This window comes from Tinamus guttatus, unplaced genomic scaffold, assembly GCF_059628265.1.
Source record: "Tinamus guttatus ecotype Peru unplaced genomic scaffold, ASM5962826v1 Tinamus_guttatus_pri_ptg000459l, whole genome shotgun sequence".
Lineage (NCBI taxonomy): Eukaryota > Metazoa > Chordata > Aves > Tinamiformes > Tinamidae > Tinamus > Tinamus guttatus.
The window spans coordinates 4,702,168-4,716,816 of NW_028288993.1; the positions used below are offsets into that span (position 1 = coordinate 4,702,168).

General features: G+C 43.2%; 2 protein-coding genes across 3 annotated transcripts in view; both read right to left on the reverse strand.

Moving 5' to 3' along the window:
- Positions 1-68: 68 nt before the first annotated feature.
- Positions 69-14,585, reverse strand: KLHL22 (kelch like family member 22). 2 transcript variants are annotated; one of them, XM_088532369.1, is made up of 7 exons: positions 14,472-14,585; positions 7,895-8,147; positions 6,789-6,954; positions 5,039-5,757; positions 3,725-3,917; positions 2,019-2,252; positions 69-1,206 (listed from the first exon to the last, which is right to left on the reverse strand). In XM_088532369.1, exons 2-7 carry the CDS (start codon positions 8,119-8,121, stop codon positions 829-831), a joined length of 1,917 nt encoding a protein of 638 aa, XP_088388495.1. In that variant the 5' UTR covers positions 8,122-8,147; positions 14,472-14,585; the 3' UTR covers positions 69-828. The 2 variants fall into 2 exon arrangements, with proteins under 2 accessions (XP_088388495.1, XP_088388494.1); XM_088532368.1 differs by having other exon boundaries at positions 7,895-8,164.
- GGT1 (gamma-glutamyltransferase 1) overlaps positions 4,604-14,649 on the reverse strand; it is a 112,826-nt gene continuing 102,780 nt past the window's right edge. The window contains exon 13 of the mRNA XM_010217402.2: positions 4,604-4,643. The gene's annotated coding sequence lies outside the window, so the exon portion shown is untranslated. The remainder of the gene's footprint in view (positions 4,644-14,649) is intronic.

Below are 14,649 nucleotides of genomic sequence, written 5' to 3' on the forward strand. Positions count from 1 at the left end.
ATATGGGACCTAATTAAGCTCAGCAACATTTAGATACCACATCATGGTTAATAAAACTGAGACAATAGTTAAAAAGTAAAAGAGTTCTGACAAGGATTTATTAATTTATGCTTGCGAACAAAAGTGTCTGACAGTTGAATGATGAGATGGCCATACTCTGTACAGAGAAATCTCCTTTCCACCGTGTTGACAGAAGCTGCAGTATAGAAGTTCAGGAGTGGGTGTCAGATCACAGACTCTAGCCCAGTTAGGAGGATGGCTGCATGCCCAGATAAGATGAAGGTTCAGACTTTCTTTCTACTGTACCTGCTTCTGCATGTTCAATTTTGCTGAATAACCAATCAAGCTGTCTGACACCTGGCACAGGAGGGAGACGCTAGGTCTTGTATTAGGCTGGCTAGAAGATTTTATTACCAAAAAGAAAAAACACTTTGAAAAGCTATTTCAAGCTAAAAGCTGGAAGGAAAGAAGCCAGTCAAACTGAGCATTCTGTGTCTTTATTTCTGTCCATGCTGAAGGCTGAGAAAGTCTCCTTCAAAGGAAGAGATTTTCTCTTATTTAACAGGAAAAAAAGGCAGTTCTATGGTTATTGTAAAAATGCTGCTTTCTGTTGGATAGGCAGATATTGACTGTAAGTGGCATTTTATGCATAACACTTGCAGATGGGCAGATATTGATTGTGAATAGCATTTTATGCAGAACACTCATTTTTCAAACTCTTAAATAGTGATTTATGTTTATAATAAGAAAGACATATAAAATCTCTAAATATTTTCTCCAAGCCTTAATATCCTCATCTGCTGGCAAAAAAATAAATATTAAAATTTTCTAATCTTCACTTGAACTGTCAAATTCCTCCCAGTCTGACACACTCATAACTTCTGAAGGAAAGTCTAGGTGATTCTGCAGGTGGTCTGCATGCCATTCTGAGTACCATTTTTCCGTGTCCATTAAAATAGCCCTGGGCAAAGTCAGGACGCAGGCAGCCATCCCGGAAATATCATCCTCCAGCTGAGGACCTTCCTCCCAACAGTCTCTCTCTGCATCGTAAATGTGGACGTAGTCCATGCGGATCCCTCTGTTGTGAGATCTGCCTCCCAAGACGTAGATCCTGTTGTCTAGGACAGCGATACCTGGTTCTCCGTGTCCTGCAGGAAGTGGACATACGTTTGTCCACTGATCAGTGCTTGGCTTATAGCAGGCAACCTGTAAAAAGAAAAGAAAAGAAAGCTGATTCGCAGCTTCTGGTTGTGCTGCTGTGGTAACAGCTGTATGTCATTCAAAAATGTATGCAGAAGTGTAAGAGCTGGGTACAGGTGCTAAAAGGAGCTCAGACACTGAGCATCTGTTTGCATTAGTTAAAATGTGCTGGAACATATGGAGAAGGCTGTGCTACACCTGATCTGGTAGGCTGACTCTGTATCATATGGGAAGCTTTAGATTCTATTGGATACCTACTAGGCTAATTCCATTTATTTGTAAGCACCTTTCTGATCATTCAGATACTTTCAGCTGGATTTAATTCTGCTATCTTCATTGGCTTTATTAAAGAAGTTACTTTTCATGTCTTCTTTCTGCTAGCAGTTTTTCCAGCAGTTCTGGAAGCTGGAATAAGTCACAAGAAGCTTCTCTCCAGCCATCACTTACTACCAGGCACTGTGTATTCTACTGCTTTATACAATTACTGTCCAATCCCTTCTTGCTATTCAAGAATATTATTCTTCAAAGAAGTTTTAAAATTGTTAGGAACCCAAAAATGTTATTCTTCAAAGAAGTTTTAAAATTGTTAGGAACCCAAAGTTTAATGCTGTTTCGGTTAGACATTGAGTGTGAGGCAGGCAGCAGCAGATAAATCACTGCAAGTTTCTCAGTTAAATGGAGGACAGCCAATGCAGTAGCTGTTGCTGGGCAGGCAGTTTTGTATGTGCACCAAGTGGGAGGAAGGCTTTACATCAGAGTGCAACATCCACATGAAATAGACTCTCAGAAGGGAAAAAACAGTTATTAGATGCTTTTACCTGGTGAACATCCCTTCTGTAGCCGGAGTCGTTGTTGCTTCCTCCAATTACATAGAGCTTTCCTAGCAGCGCAGCCATCCCATGCCAAGCACGTCGGACCGGACCGTCTGCTAAAACATCCCAGCGGTCGGTCTTCGGGTCATAACATTGTAGTTCCTTCAAATAGTCTTCTCCTCTCCTCCCGCAGGTAATATACATCTTCCCGTCCAGCGCTGCTCCAGCATGTGCATACACCTGCACCATCACATGGGAAGGCAAGAGATTATGAACTGGATTTATGTATTTCTCCCAGTTTTAAGGAATGGCATAGTCATGAAGGCAGCAGCATTTTTTTCCTGAATTACTGAGATACCATTATCTAGCAGGATCTTCTTACAGTTCCCTTCTAGGTGATGATGCTGTAAATGTGAGGCTTAAGTTCTGAATGAAATACACACAAATTTTCAAAACTTTGAGAGCTGCAGTGGGTTCCAATTCATTATTGTCCCTTAATCAGAATATTGTTCATACTATTTATTTCCCCCCGCCTTTTTTCTGCTTGGAAGCCTTTCTGTTGGAGTTGAAAGTATTATACAAACATTGTCAATGTTATCAGGTAGGCAAGATAACCTACTTAGCACTCAGCTGGATCTTAAAACTGTTTTTATTCCCAGCATCGACACACATTTATGATCTCTGAGCTCACACAAGCTGTTTATCCTCTTCTGTCTCTTCATCCATTATGTACAATGGCAATAATGTTTTTAAGCATATAATAAGCAATAACATTTAATGATTTTAACTTATGTTTTTAGTACTTGGAGATTCTCAATGAGAAGCATTATGGAATCACAGATATTCTTTTGTGCTTCGTATTGCGACCATTAGAAGGTGTAGAAGTCATCGTAGTTTTTTGAAAAATTAATTAGGATCTTAGTTTTCTTCCCTAACCAAGGTTCACCAAGCAGTTGTTTCTTCATACCTTTCTCCTTTTGTTCTGCTTTTAATACAAGAATAGAAAATCTTGCCTTTTTTAGCAATTTTCTTGCAACAAACTTTTCCACTTTCCCCAATTCCCTTGTCACTACACCATTTCCTGGCTCCGGGGGTCATGACTGCTAGTCTGGCAATTGCTGTGTTAGAAGGACAAATGGTACTGATGTCACAGGATAGCTGCTCGGTGATATATTTCAGATGAGTAATGGTCTCACTTTAGTTGACTGAGATGGGATGCTGCATTGTATAAGCTGTTGCCATCTGAACTTATTAGACACTGTTCTGTGTCCAAGAATTAGGCAGTCTATAAAAACTGAGGTACCTTCTCACTAAGGGGTGATCTGTTCGAATCGGGACTGAGGTTTGTTGTCAGGATTTTAAGCCAGAAAATTGTCCTATTTGCTAATATTTCAAGCATATTTTGCCTGCCATGGAGGGAAAGGGAACTTGCTGGTGACTGTGTGATTGATTATAAATGGTTTTAAAAGTGAATACAACAAAGGTTTGAAGGGAAAAAGAACAAGAAAACAAGAAAAATAAGCATTTAACCTCAAAATGGAAATTATATACATCCTTCTCCTCTCTTGATACTGGTTTATCCCACATAAAAAGGCTAGTCTTTCATATTTGAATATCAGCAAATGGAAAGCTACACATGAGAAAAGCATCTAAAGAGACGTCACCAGGTATTGGGGCAGTGTATTGGTGTGTGTGGCTAATGCACTCCTTACCTCCTTCTTCAGAGGAGTCACATATTCCCAAGTGTTGCTTTTAGGGTCATACCTCTCCACTTCCCTCAGGTCTTCGTGGTAATCTCGCCCGGCGACAGCGTATATATAGTCGCCCACAACACAAACACTGAGGTCAGCGTGTTCTTGCTGTAGGGACCGGATCTGGAACCATCTGTTGTGTCTTGGGTCGTACCTGGCAAGGGAAAAGGCTCACGGTTATTCACTTACCCACAGAATCACTGCTGGAACGCAAGACACGACTACAGATGTGGGTTACTACACTCAGTCTTCAGCTCAGCTGTAATTGGAGTGAAATTTGTCCTTGTCAGCATTTTATTATTAGCAAAGGTATTTTATTCTATTTTTAGAAGATTATTTTAGCAGATATTATCATGCTGTAAAAGCCTAGTTTTTTCCATGATCTTATGCACTGCTGTCAGGTTATATATCAAAAGCTCTGCTTATACAAAGCCAGTCTACAAGCTACAACAGTCTGAAAATGCCACAAGGACTGCATCTGGATCTCATAGGGGTCAAGATGGGCATAAACATTTTGTGGCTCTTTCATTCTTTCTCCCAAATATCTGCTCCAACAGATCCTCATTATTAATTTGCCATTCAAAATATCTAATTTTAGTTACAGAGAAAATTGCTTGCAACTTCTGAAAGTGTAGTCAGACTATTCATGCTATAAAATAAGAGTAGCTCAGCCAAAACTGGTAAAAATGACCCCATTACAAAAATAAAAGGATTTATATATGTTTGCAGTATAAAGGGCATTAAGATCTAAAATTGATCCTTTGCTGTGCTCTTCTCTCTGGCACAGCAGAACCTAAGAAACTCTGGAATGCTGCTGTCATGCACACAAATTCATAGTAGTCAACTAATAATAGTGTTTTATTTAAAATTAACCAGATCTCTTCCCATTGGGACCAGAAATACACACAGAGAACTTCCAGAGAATCCTAATTATTGCTACAACTCACACTTTTAGTACTTCCCCCTCCAACAAGATAGAGAAGGTAGTGTATGTAATACAAATGTAATGTAATGACTGAATGTAATAATATAATGAATGAATGTAATATGAATAACTGTTTCTACTCCATTGGGGTTGGCTTTGTCGCATAAACACAGCTGGAAGCTTCTTGTTACTATGAGGTTTATCTCTATATTTCTTGTGGTTTTCAGTGAGGCCTCTGTTCATTTCTTAGTCTCTTAGCCAGCAAGTGTGCAGATTGCTCATGGCTTACTGCCTCAGAGAAGGGCAACAGGCTGGTAGTAAAAATGGTAGCAGAATTATCTTTGTCTTACCTCCAACACCTCGACTCTGCTCGAAAACCACGTACATTGTTGTCTCCTCCAATTAAATACACAAAATTATTGAGAACAGCAATCCCCTGGTTGGACATTCGGGGGGCTAGTGGAGCCGTAAAGTGCCTCCACTCTCCCAGCAAGGGGTTCAGATACTTGGCTTGGTCACTGAGGACTATGGATGGAGTGGAATGCATCCCGCCAAATCCCACTACACACTGGAACTCTGATCTCAGCTGCGTCTGGGAGCTCTGGAGCATTGGCTGAAGACATTCATTCTTGTGGTACATTAGTGCATCTGCTACTTTATCTTTTAAAGGACATGGACTTAATTTGTCATGAAGCCTTTGCAGGATCTGGGGTTCCATCAGAGGAAAACGAACTGTCTCAAGTAGTTTAGGGGGCTCCATAAGGGAAATCTGATCTGTCTCCAGTTGCTCTGGAGAATAATGATAAAGAAGTGCTCCTTCATAAACCTCATTCTCATAATTAACCTCCAACCGGTTGCTGCTGAGAAGGGAGTAGACCTTCTGGAAGGGTAGCTGACGGTACATTTGTGTCTTCGAGAAAGCTACAAAATTTTTCAAAATATAAGAGTCCAGCTGATCACTCAAGTGTCTCAAGTCATAATGATCAGCTAATCTATAGACATCCAGGATGTTCTCTTCATCTACCCAGGACATGAGAAAATCACAACAGAACTTAATGACTTCTGGAATCTGCAAGAGAGAAGATTCGTTATTTCAGACACTATTTGCCTTACACTTGAGAGACAGGTCACAGGAGCGTGGGCTACAAGCCTGGGAAAACTGTAAGAAAATTGTTCGCAAGAACACTGCTCTGCTCAGAGAATCTGACCACTATGGTCACTTGTGTCCACTTTACCTTTTGCAAGAGAAAAATACTAACCCAGTCTGGGTTTGTAGATGAATATAATATAGATCCTCTAGCCATACTGTTTTCTATACTGCAAACCTAGGAGTTTGGCTTCAGGTGCAGCAGTAATGTGTCTTCCAGGGAACGTGGAGCACTGGATAGCCAGGCTGCTTGTCTTGTTATCATGCCACCAAGGTGTAGTATGTGTGGGACACAGACATGTAGAGGGACAGCATGAAGGATATAGAGAAATTCAGGTTTACAGCAGCTCCATGAGGTGTTCTCTCAGAGCACTACAGATGCAGTGTCAAAGATTATATATAACAGAATAGCATGCTAGACTGCACCACTCCAGTGTGTAGGAAGCCATTTGAAAGGAAAATTCGTATTAAGTGTTGTTTTCCGAGGACAGTTTGAAGTTGTACCTGGCAAGAGGGACTACTAGCAAATAGACAAACAACTTTTCCACTGCTCCCTCTGCTAACAAACTGTTGCTGAATGTGTAAAGATCAACCAAACAAATTACGCAGAGTGTCTATGAGGTATTCCACCATAGAGGAGCTTTCAAAAGCAGGTCAGAAAAAGTGAGTCCTATAAAATACTTCTCTAGATGAAATAGCAAAGATTTGTAAGTAATAGAAACACTAGCATGAATGAGATGTACAGCCACTCATTCATTTTTCCTGCCCTTCCATAGCTCATTCCAGTGGATACAGCATCCAAAAGAAATTCTCATCAGAGCTACTGGAAAAGCAAAGCCTCTTTTAATAGTTTCATTCACCCTCTAAGTCTCCACCCACCAGATAACCATGTTTTTTTCTTTCATTTTTGCTGTTGTTTCTTGCTTCTTTTTTCACATCTCCCAGTGTCTCACCTGAAGCTGACATGCTGCAGCTAAGGTTTCTTGCACACTGTTCACACTGAGTTCCAGTTCAGAAGTGTAAATGAAGTTCAGGATTTTACACATTGCATTGTAGGAGATGCCATGGATACGAATTTCATCCTGTTCCATCTCTCTCAGTCCTCCTGCAAACATTCCTCTGAAAAAAGACAATAGTACGTGCTATGGAAGGTTCAAATTAAAGCTATATTTAGTTGCTTTTTTTTATGTTGTCCAGGGAAACATCCAAAATATTCAGAAAGAGAAAAGGTTTTATAGGATTAGCACTTCTTTTAACTAATGATACAAGAATATAGGCTTTTAGGGTCTCAGAAAGTAACAGTCTTGATTCTGCAAGAAATAGTAGGAACCATCTAAAAGATGTAATTCCTAGCAGAAGGACTTAAATGCAAACCCAGTTCACAGGGATAATCAACGAGTAGAAGCAAACAGCTAGGAGGTGGAGGAGGGAAAAGCAGAGGAACCTGGGAACTTCAGGAATGTTTTTCTAAGCTTCCTCCTGTTAGGAGGAACAATTCTTCTTCCAGTTAGAAGTTGGAGGCTGTTAACAGTTTGCCTGGGCTGCCTTTGGATTTGTTCAATGCAACATGATGATTTTTCTCCATGAAAGTAGTTCAAGAAACTACTAGTCAGTGACCAAAGGAGTGCCTGGATCAGCAGAGAGAAAGCCCTGCTAGAGGCACGCAATAGAGGAGTGACCTAGTCAGCTCCAATGACTTTTCTGTAGTATGGAATGACCGCTGGAATCAGTGCTACAATACTAAGGATATGTTAAAAGCCACCCAGAGTACGTTTATGCAGAAGATGCTTTAAGACAGCCTCTCTTCTTTATATACCTCCAAGCACCGCAGGCTCTGCATTTACTGAGGTAGGCTCAGTGTAACAAGAGCTTTATTTTTACAGAGACATTAAAGAAGGATGAATAAGACTCTATTTAAAATTTTGAAATGCATCCAACTCTATCTTCTGGATCTAATTTCACATTCAGAGGCATGATGGCACTAAGACAGAAGATATGGATGTTGTGGTTTGGGTTACATTCAGACACATGCTTGTTAGTGCTTGTTACTGGGGCATACCTGAAATAGTCACAGGATGCAGCTAGAAGTATGCGATGAGCTTCAATAGGTTTCTCTTCCACCACCAGAACTACATCGAAGAGGATGCTGCTGTCTCGGAGAGACACCAAGCCGCTGAGCAAGGCCTGCGAGTGCTCCGCACTGCGGTATGTGTTGCTGGAGCGCTGCTGAAGGGAGGGCTCGAGCTGGGCTTTGCGTGGCTGAGTCAGCTCCTGATCCTCCGCCATCCCAGGCAGGAATGCTCAGCCACCAGCTGCAGCAGAATGAAATCTGTGAGACAACAGAATCAGCAAAGGTTTGTGCCTTTGGCTTCACGAATGGTCCTCTGACCCGCCTGTCACATCAAATAAATCAAACCCACTCTTTAGTACAAAGGAGAGGCATGAAATGCAGTTCCACCGCAGAGAAATATCTCTGAATGACAATCTTGGAAATAGACAGGCTTATATCAAGATACCAAATGGACAGAACTTGGTATTTCAAACAAGTGTTCCGACTCTAGGTTTTAAGCCCATGTAGCATCGGGGGATAGTTTTATCTGGACAAGCGTTTCACTTCCCAGACCACAGCAAGAACTGCTTGTTTCCACTGCATTTTTTGTATCATTTATAGCAAAAGACAAAGCTGGAATATTTTTTTTGCTGAATTTCTATGCTTGGGTAACTTCGATGCAATATAAGCCGTGCTTTCAATTTTTCTCTTAATAACTAACCACAGTATCTCAAAGCTCTCATCTCTCCTTATCTTTGCTTTTTCATTTTTCCCTAATTGAACACACTTCCATCTGTCATTCTGTAAGATACCGTATGAAAATTTAAACTTTGAAATCTTTATTGTGACTACTTCAAGCTAGCACACACAACTACTTTCTATTTCACTGTGATTCCCTGCGTGGGCAGTAGCTCCTCCTGTGTTGGCGTTGAGGCTGGTTATCCCTTTTCTCCTGCTGCCCTTGACATGATACAAGGTCCCTATGGCCTATGGGGAAATACCTGTCGAGAGATAGCTAGAAGTCACTGTGTTTCATGTCAATGGTTAAGATCTCAAAATCTCATGATTCTTCTCATCCTGTAGCTTACCCTTTCCCATTGCATTTGAAGAATATGAGAAGTTGTGGCAGTTAGATCTGATAGAACCTATTCAGTTATCTGAGCACATAAAAAGCAAACAAACAGAAAAAAAAACATGAACAAAAGGAAATAACTTTGCAGATATGGTTGCTTAAGATACAGTTAAAATAGCCTCTCCTCCTGTGCCCCTGGAAATAGCTTAGTGATACAGGCAATAGTCACAAGGGGTTATCAACAGTCAGAGAAGCAATAGCAGAGCAAATCCAGCAAATCCGAACAAACAATGAAGAAATGAAGGCATTGTTTAATTGTGCCAGCCATGGATAGCAAATGCAGCACTGGAAAGCTCTCAAAGTACTGCAAGGTATTCAGTTATGGCCAGCGAGGAAGAAGCTGTCTAGACAACACCAAGAAATATGAAAACATGTTTATTGTGCTGCCGGCAGGAAGCTACCCTATACTGTCCAAAGCAAAACAAAGTCAGGTGGCCTCGCATGGTTTATGGGGTAAAGAAAGAAAAAAAAAAAAAGAAAGAAAAAAAGAAAACATTAACAGTTGTCTGCTCTTTTCCATGCAAAACCAAGACAATGAGATTGGAAGAGAACTCTGCTGAGACAGCCTTCTAGGGAGCATGTTCAGGTCGATTATTCAGTGAAGCTATCCATCACCAGCTGAAGAGATGAGTAATGGATTGTTCTGTGTGAAAGGTTGATGCTTTTCCTAGAAATAAGATGACTGTAGAAACAGGCGACTACTGTGTCATTTGTTTTGCTCATAGGTAATACTGACAGCATTAAAGGCGGACACTCAGGTAGTAAGTCCTCTTCTTTGATCGAAAAGCCAAGAAAAAAAGCTCAACTGCTATTATGGGAAGCTTTAGGAGCAAGTAGAAAAGACCTTAGGACAAGAAAGTGTGGGGAAACCACTACAAACTTGTGGGGGTTGCCAGCAAGATCCACTCAGCTGATTGCTGAGTGCCCTCAGCTGCGTAACAGCTGTACAAGGAGCTGCTGCAACAGGTGTTAGGAAGAACAGTTGTTGAAATGAGGCTGTTGGGTGTTGTGTTATGGGAAGAGTTAGGTGTCTTTAGTGTCCAGGCTTTGTGGATTAAGTGCAGTGTGCCTGGTGAGCTGACAGTTTCATGGGTTTCACTGAACTTGTGATGACTGTGACTTCGCTGGCGAGTAAAGGAAATCAGTGTCAGCACAGCCTCTTGTTTCTCAGGGCTGTGGGTCTAACTCTGGTCTTCCTTTGGAGTGTGTTTTGCCTTTATTGCTGTCTGAAAGGCTGCTAGCTGAAGCAGTGGAAGGGTGTACTGGTACCAGCTGGGCAGGAGGCAATGCCATAGACTGAGTTATTCTGTGCCTGGCTTCCGTTTAGGAACCAGGACAACGTGTTTTCTCCGTATCTAAAATTTCCTCCTATTTCCTGTGGCTATGTTTGAAGTTCAGTTTCACTTTTGGCGTTTTGTAGTAAACCTTGGGCACTTCAGATGTAAAGTGTCTTACTGGCTTGCTGAGATCTCCATGCGACTATCCTGCATTCAACTTCTAGCCACGAATGCTTTTTCACAATGCTAGTATGAAAGAAGTACAAATCTTGGTGAGACTTTATGATTATTCTGTTGAAACAACTGCTTATCTTTATATGAAATTTGCTTGCCTGCTTGCTTTAACTAAAACCTCCTTTCTGCTCCATGACAGGGCACTTTGGAGCATTCTGACATGGTTGGTGAAGATGCATGGGTTGTTGAGAGTGATACTGGGGTAGGATGAGGTGAGGGGAGATGATTGTGCCTTAATTGTACAAAAACAAAAAGATGAGAGGCTGGTAGGCTCCCTTGCTCTTGGCTTGCTTAAAATGCTCATCCTGCATTGGTGCAAAATGGTGAGTCCTTAAACACACCTCAGCTTTAATGGAGAAAGGTTGAAGATCTAGTAAAACAGGTGGAGAATGTAGTATCTGCCCTATGTGACTTTCTGAGCGCACAGTAATTGTAACACCAAGAGGTTTGTGTGCCGCTCTAGTAAAAAAATATTCTGGGGAATGGGAGTTCAGATAATCTACAGCACGTCCTTAGTGCATGCCTGCTTCCCCAAAGAAGCTCTTGTGCCTGGGAACACCTTCCAACAGCCAGGGCTGAGCGTGTGTTCTGGATCCTGAAGCTGCTGCTGTGGGGGTATATTCAGCCTTAGTTCTTCACACCCTGTGAGCTGTGATGTGCTCTGATCCTGTGCTTTAAATGTACTGTAGACAACCTGGAGCACTGACTGGTATTGCATGATCTATAGTGTGCGATACACACCTAACCAAGCACCTGCTCGCTCTCCCACTAGCACCCACGTCAAACAGTGATGCTTTAGTCTTTGTCTAAGGTTGTGCAGCCTTGTTGGGAGCAGTGGGAAAAAATCAAGTTAGTTTCTATGGAAACTCAACCATTTTTCTAACGAAGAGCTCCTGGCTGTCAGTTGTGTCGTTGTACGAAGAGGTGTGAACACTGTGACGTTGTCTCAGCTATGGCCAGGATGCAGCCTTGAACTTGCTGGTGTCTAGTATCCAAATCCTGCTTAGCTCCTTGCCAAATGGACAGCTGGTTGGAGCTTGGTGGCGGTCCCCCGCTTTCTGATAATAATGGAATATTTTTGGCTGAAAGGAACCTTTGGAAGCCTCTAGTCCAATCTCCTGCTCAAAAGTAGGGCAAACTTCAAAATTACGTCAGATTTACATAGTCAAGAATGGAATCCTCATCCTTGGAGACACTCAGAAAACTCAGTACTGTGTGAATTCTTCTTCATCCTGTCTGTATTTCCTTTGCTACAATTTATAGCTATTATCTCTTGAACTTATGCTGTGCACCTCCAGGAAGTGTCTCTTTCCTACAACAACCCCTTAGATTTAAGCACAGCTGCTTGCTCCCTGCTCAGTCCTCTCCTTTCTCGGTGGAGCAAACCCAGCTCCCTCACCTTGCACATATCTGGATGTGATCCTGCCCCATATGGTGAAACTCCACTGAACTGGCAAAAGTTTTTTCTCTTACTATGGATATCAAACCTGGGCAGAGTACTCCAGATATGGACTCAGCAGTACTAAATGGAGGGGATATAATCACTTCCCTCGACCTACTGGCTATGATCTTCATAACATATCCGAATAGGGAAGCTAGTCCCCACTGCAGGGAATTCGCACTGCTGAGTCCCAATCATCTGGTCCACTAAGACTGCCTAGGCTTTTCTAATGTAAAGCTTATTTCTAGCTAGACTTCTCCACAGTCTGTACACACCATCAGTTTGTTTCTGCTGCTCTTAAAATTTATGTGGTTCCTGTTGATGCATTCTTCAAGCTTGCTGAGGCCCCTCGACAGCTCTTTCCTTTTTCTTGTTAAGTCATCTTTCTAGTTCTGTTTCTACTACAGACCAACCAGACTTGCATGCTGAGTGTGATCCTAATAGATCAGATCCTTAGAAGCATGAGTGTTTTGAAGGAAATGAAGGATGTTCACCTCGCCACAGTCTGTAAAGAGAATTCAGACCAAAGTCAGGCCTCAGCTGAGAGCCTGACAGACAGCGAGACACAAGACGGGCGCAGAACACGGCTCGTGCTGACTCGCGGGGCCTGCAAACACAAACAGGCAGAACCTGGCCAAGCACCAGAACTTCAGCAGGGTAAAGGGCACACAAACAAACAGATCTGCTAGTCTGGGATTGCGCGGAGTACGAAGGCAGCTGGATGGCTGCCAGAACAGTTTAAAAACAGATGTGAGGCCCAAAAAAATGTGAACTGGAAAGTGAAACTTCACTTTAACTGGTATGCAAGTACCAGAATAATTAACCAACCATATAATAATTTGTAATAAGGCACTTGTAACTTTGGTTACAGCAGAACACAACTGAGTAAAAAACCCATTTATGTAGACAAGGCTTAAGTCAGTTCTGTTCCTTTTGAAGAAAATGAGAAAGTAGGATGGGTGAAAGAAAAGCAGAAGTTTTGCTTAGCAGTGCTTGTTTCAGAATTACCTCTCCGTGCATTTACAAATGTGCAAGAAAATGCTTCCTGAAACACAATTTCACTCAAGAAACCTGCCATTAATGTGGGAATTGGCCCAAATGATTCTTTTTGACTCTACTCCCACAGTAAGAAAGGAACTGGGACATTTGGGACTGTTTAGAAAACTGTGATCTGAGATACGGTTTTCCTAGGTCAACATGTACCATCCTTTCTGTGAGTTAAGAATGGAAATATGGAAGTGCATTTCTCTGAGGTGAACTTTCTAAGCCATTTTTGATTTTTAGGATCAGTATTTTGCCTGATGTAGGGGAGGAAACTTGAAAGCAACTTTGGAAACAGTTTTTGCAAATCAATCTGTGCCATGCACTCTCTTTTTCCAGAAGTAAACAGATGTCTTTTTCCAAACCTATTGCAGGTTGCTTTCAATGTATATTGTGAGTAAAACATCTCATATGGCAGAAGTTTATTATTATTATGGCCAAACTACTGTTTATATTTAGATACATAAAGATTAAAAAAAAAAACACTTAGTACTCTAACTAAAGAACGTGAGCGTATAACTTCAATATTCTGCCTTATCCAGGAGTTACTACTTTCCTTTTTGTGATACACCCGAATCTGTAGAACTGCAAAGTTTCTAGTAGGTGGCCCAAGGGCAAATGTTGCTAAAGAGAAGTTGTAATAAGAAAAACAAATGTTCAATATGATGCCAAAATGCTTTTTCATGGGGCTTCATCATCTCCTTAAGAATTTGATTATCTAGTAATACTTTTGCTGTTCCTAATCTGGAAATGAGATTTGCTGGGTATTCATCTGATTTATTCAGTGGCCAAGCTCTGGTCCACAGGAAGCTGAAGCTGCTGCTAGTGACAAGGAGAGAGTTACCCCATGGTGCTCGGGCCGATCTACCTGCCCACCCTCAGCACGGGCAGCCCTGCCGGGACGTTCCTGCTGGCGCAGAGACAGTGGGGCAAGCGTGGTCCTCACCGTGTGCTTCTAACCTGCGGGGAACATGTTCTTTTGACAAAATTAATGAATTATCCAAGAACTCCCAGCAAAGCTTCCCCCAAACCTGCAAGACCTGTTTTTCTGCAGGCCCTGCCATAGCATGAAAAACAAAACAAAACACTTTTGTCCCTCTTTTTGGAAAGGCCCCCAAGGAGGAGGCTCGATAGCGACCGCAGCTCCCGCTGAGCCCCCGGGCCATGAAGCCCCGCAGGGCCCCCGGGGCAGCGGGAGCCTCCGCGCGCGCAAGGGCCGAGTCCAGCGCTGCCGCCGGCACCTGCCGGCCTGGCCCGGTCCCGCCAAGACCGGGCGGCTCCGGTACCGCCGAGTCACCGGGGGGTGGGGGTGACTCCGGGGCCACCTGTGCGCGGGGCCGGGCCGCGCTGGGGCAGCCCCGGTGCCGCCCCCGGTGCCGCCCCCTCCCCGCCCGGGGGAAGCAGCCGCCCCCGCCAGCAGCGGCCCCGGCGCCCGCGCTCCCGCCCCCGCCGGCCACCTACCCGAGCGGCGGCCCCTCCGTCACCTGCTAACCGCAAACCATGGCGGCCCGGGCGGCTCGCCGCGCCCTGCCCACATGACTCGCCGCCCGGGCAAGGGAGGGCCGCGGCGGGCGAGCCCCGGCCGGCGGCGCGGGGAGCCCGCGGCTGCTCCTGCCACCCCCTCCCCCCCCGCCCTCCC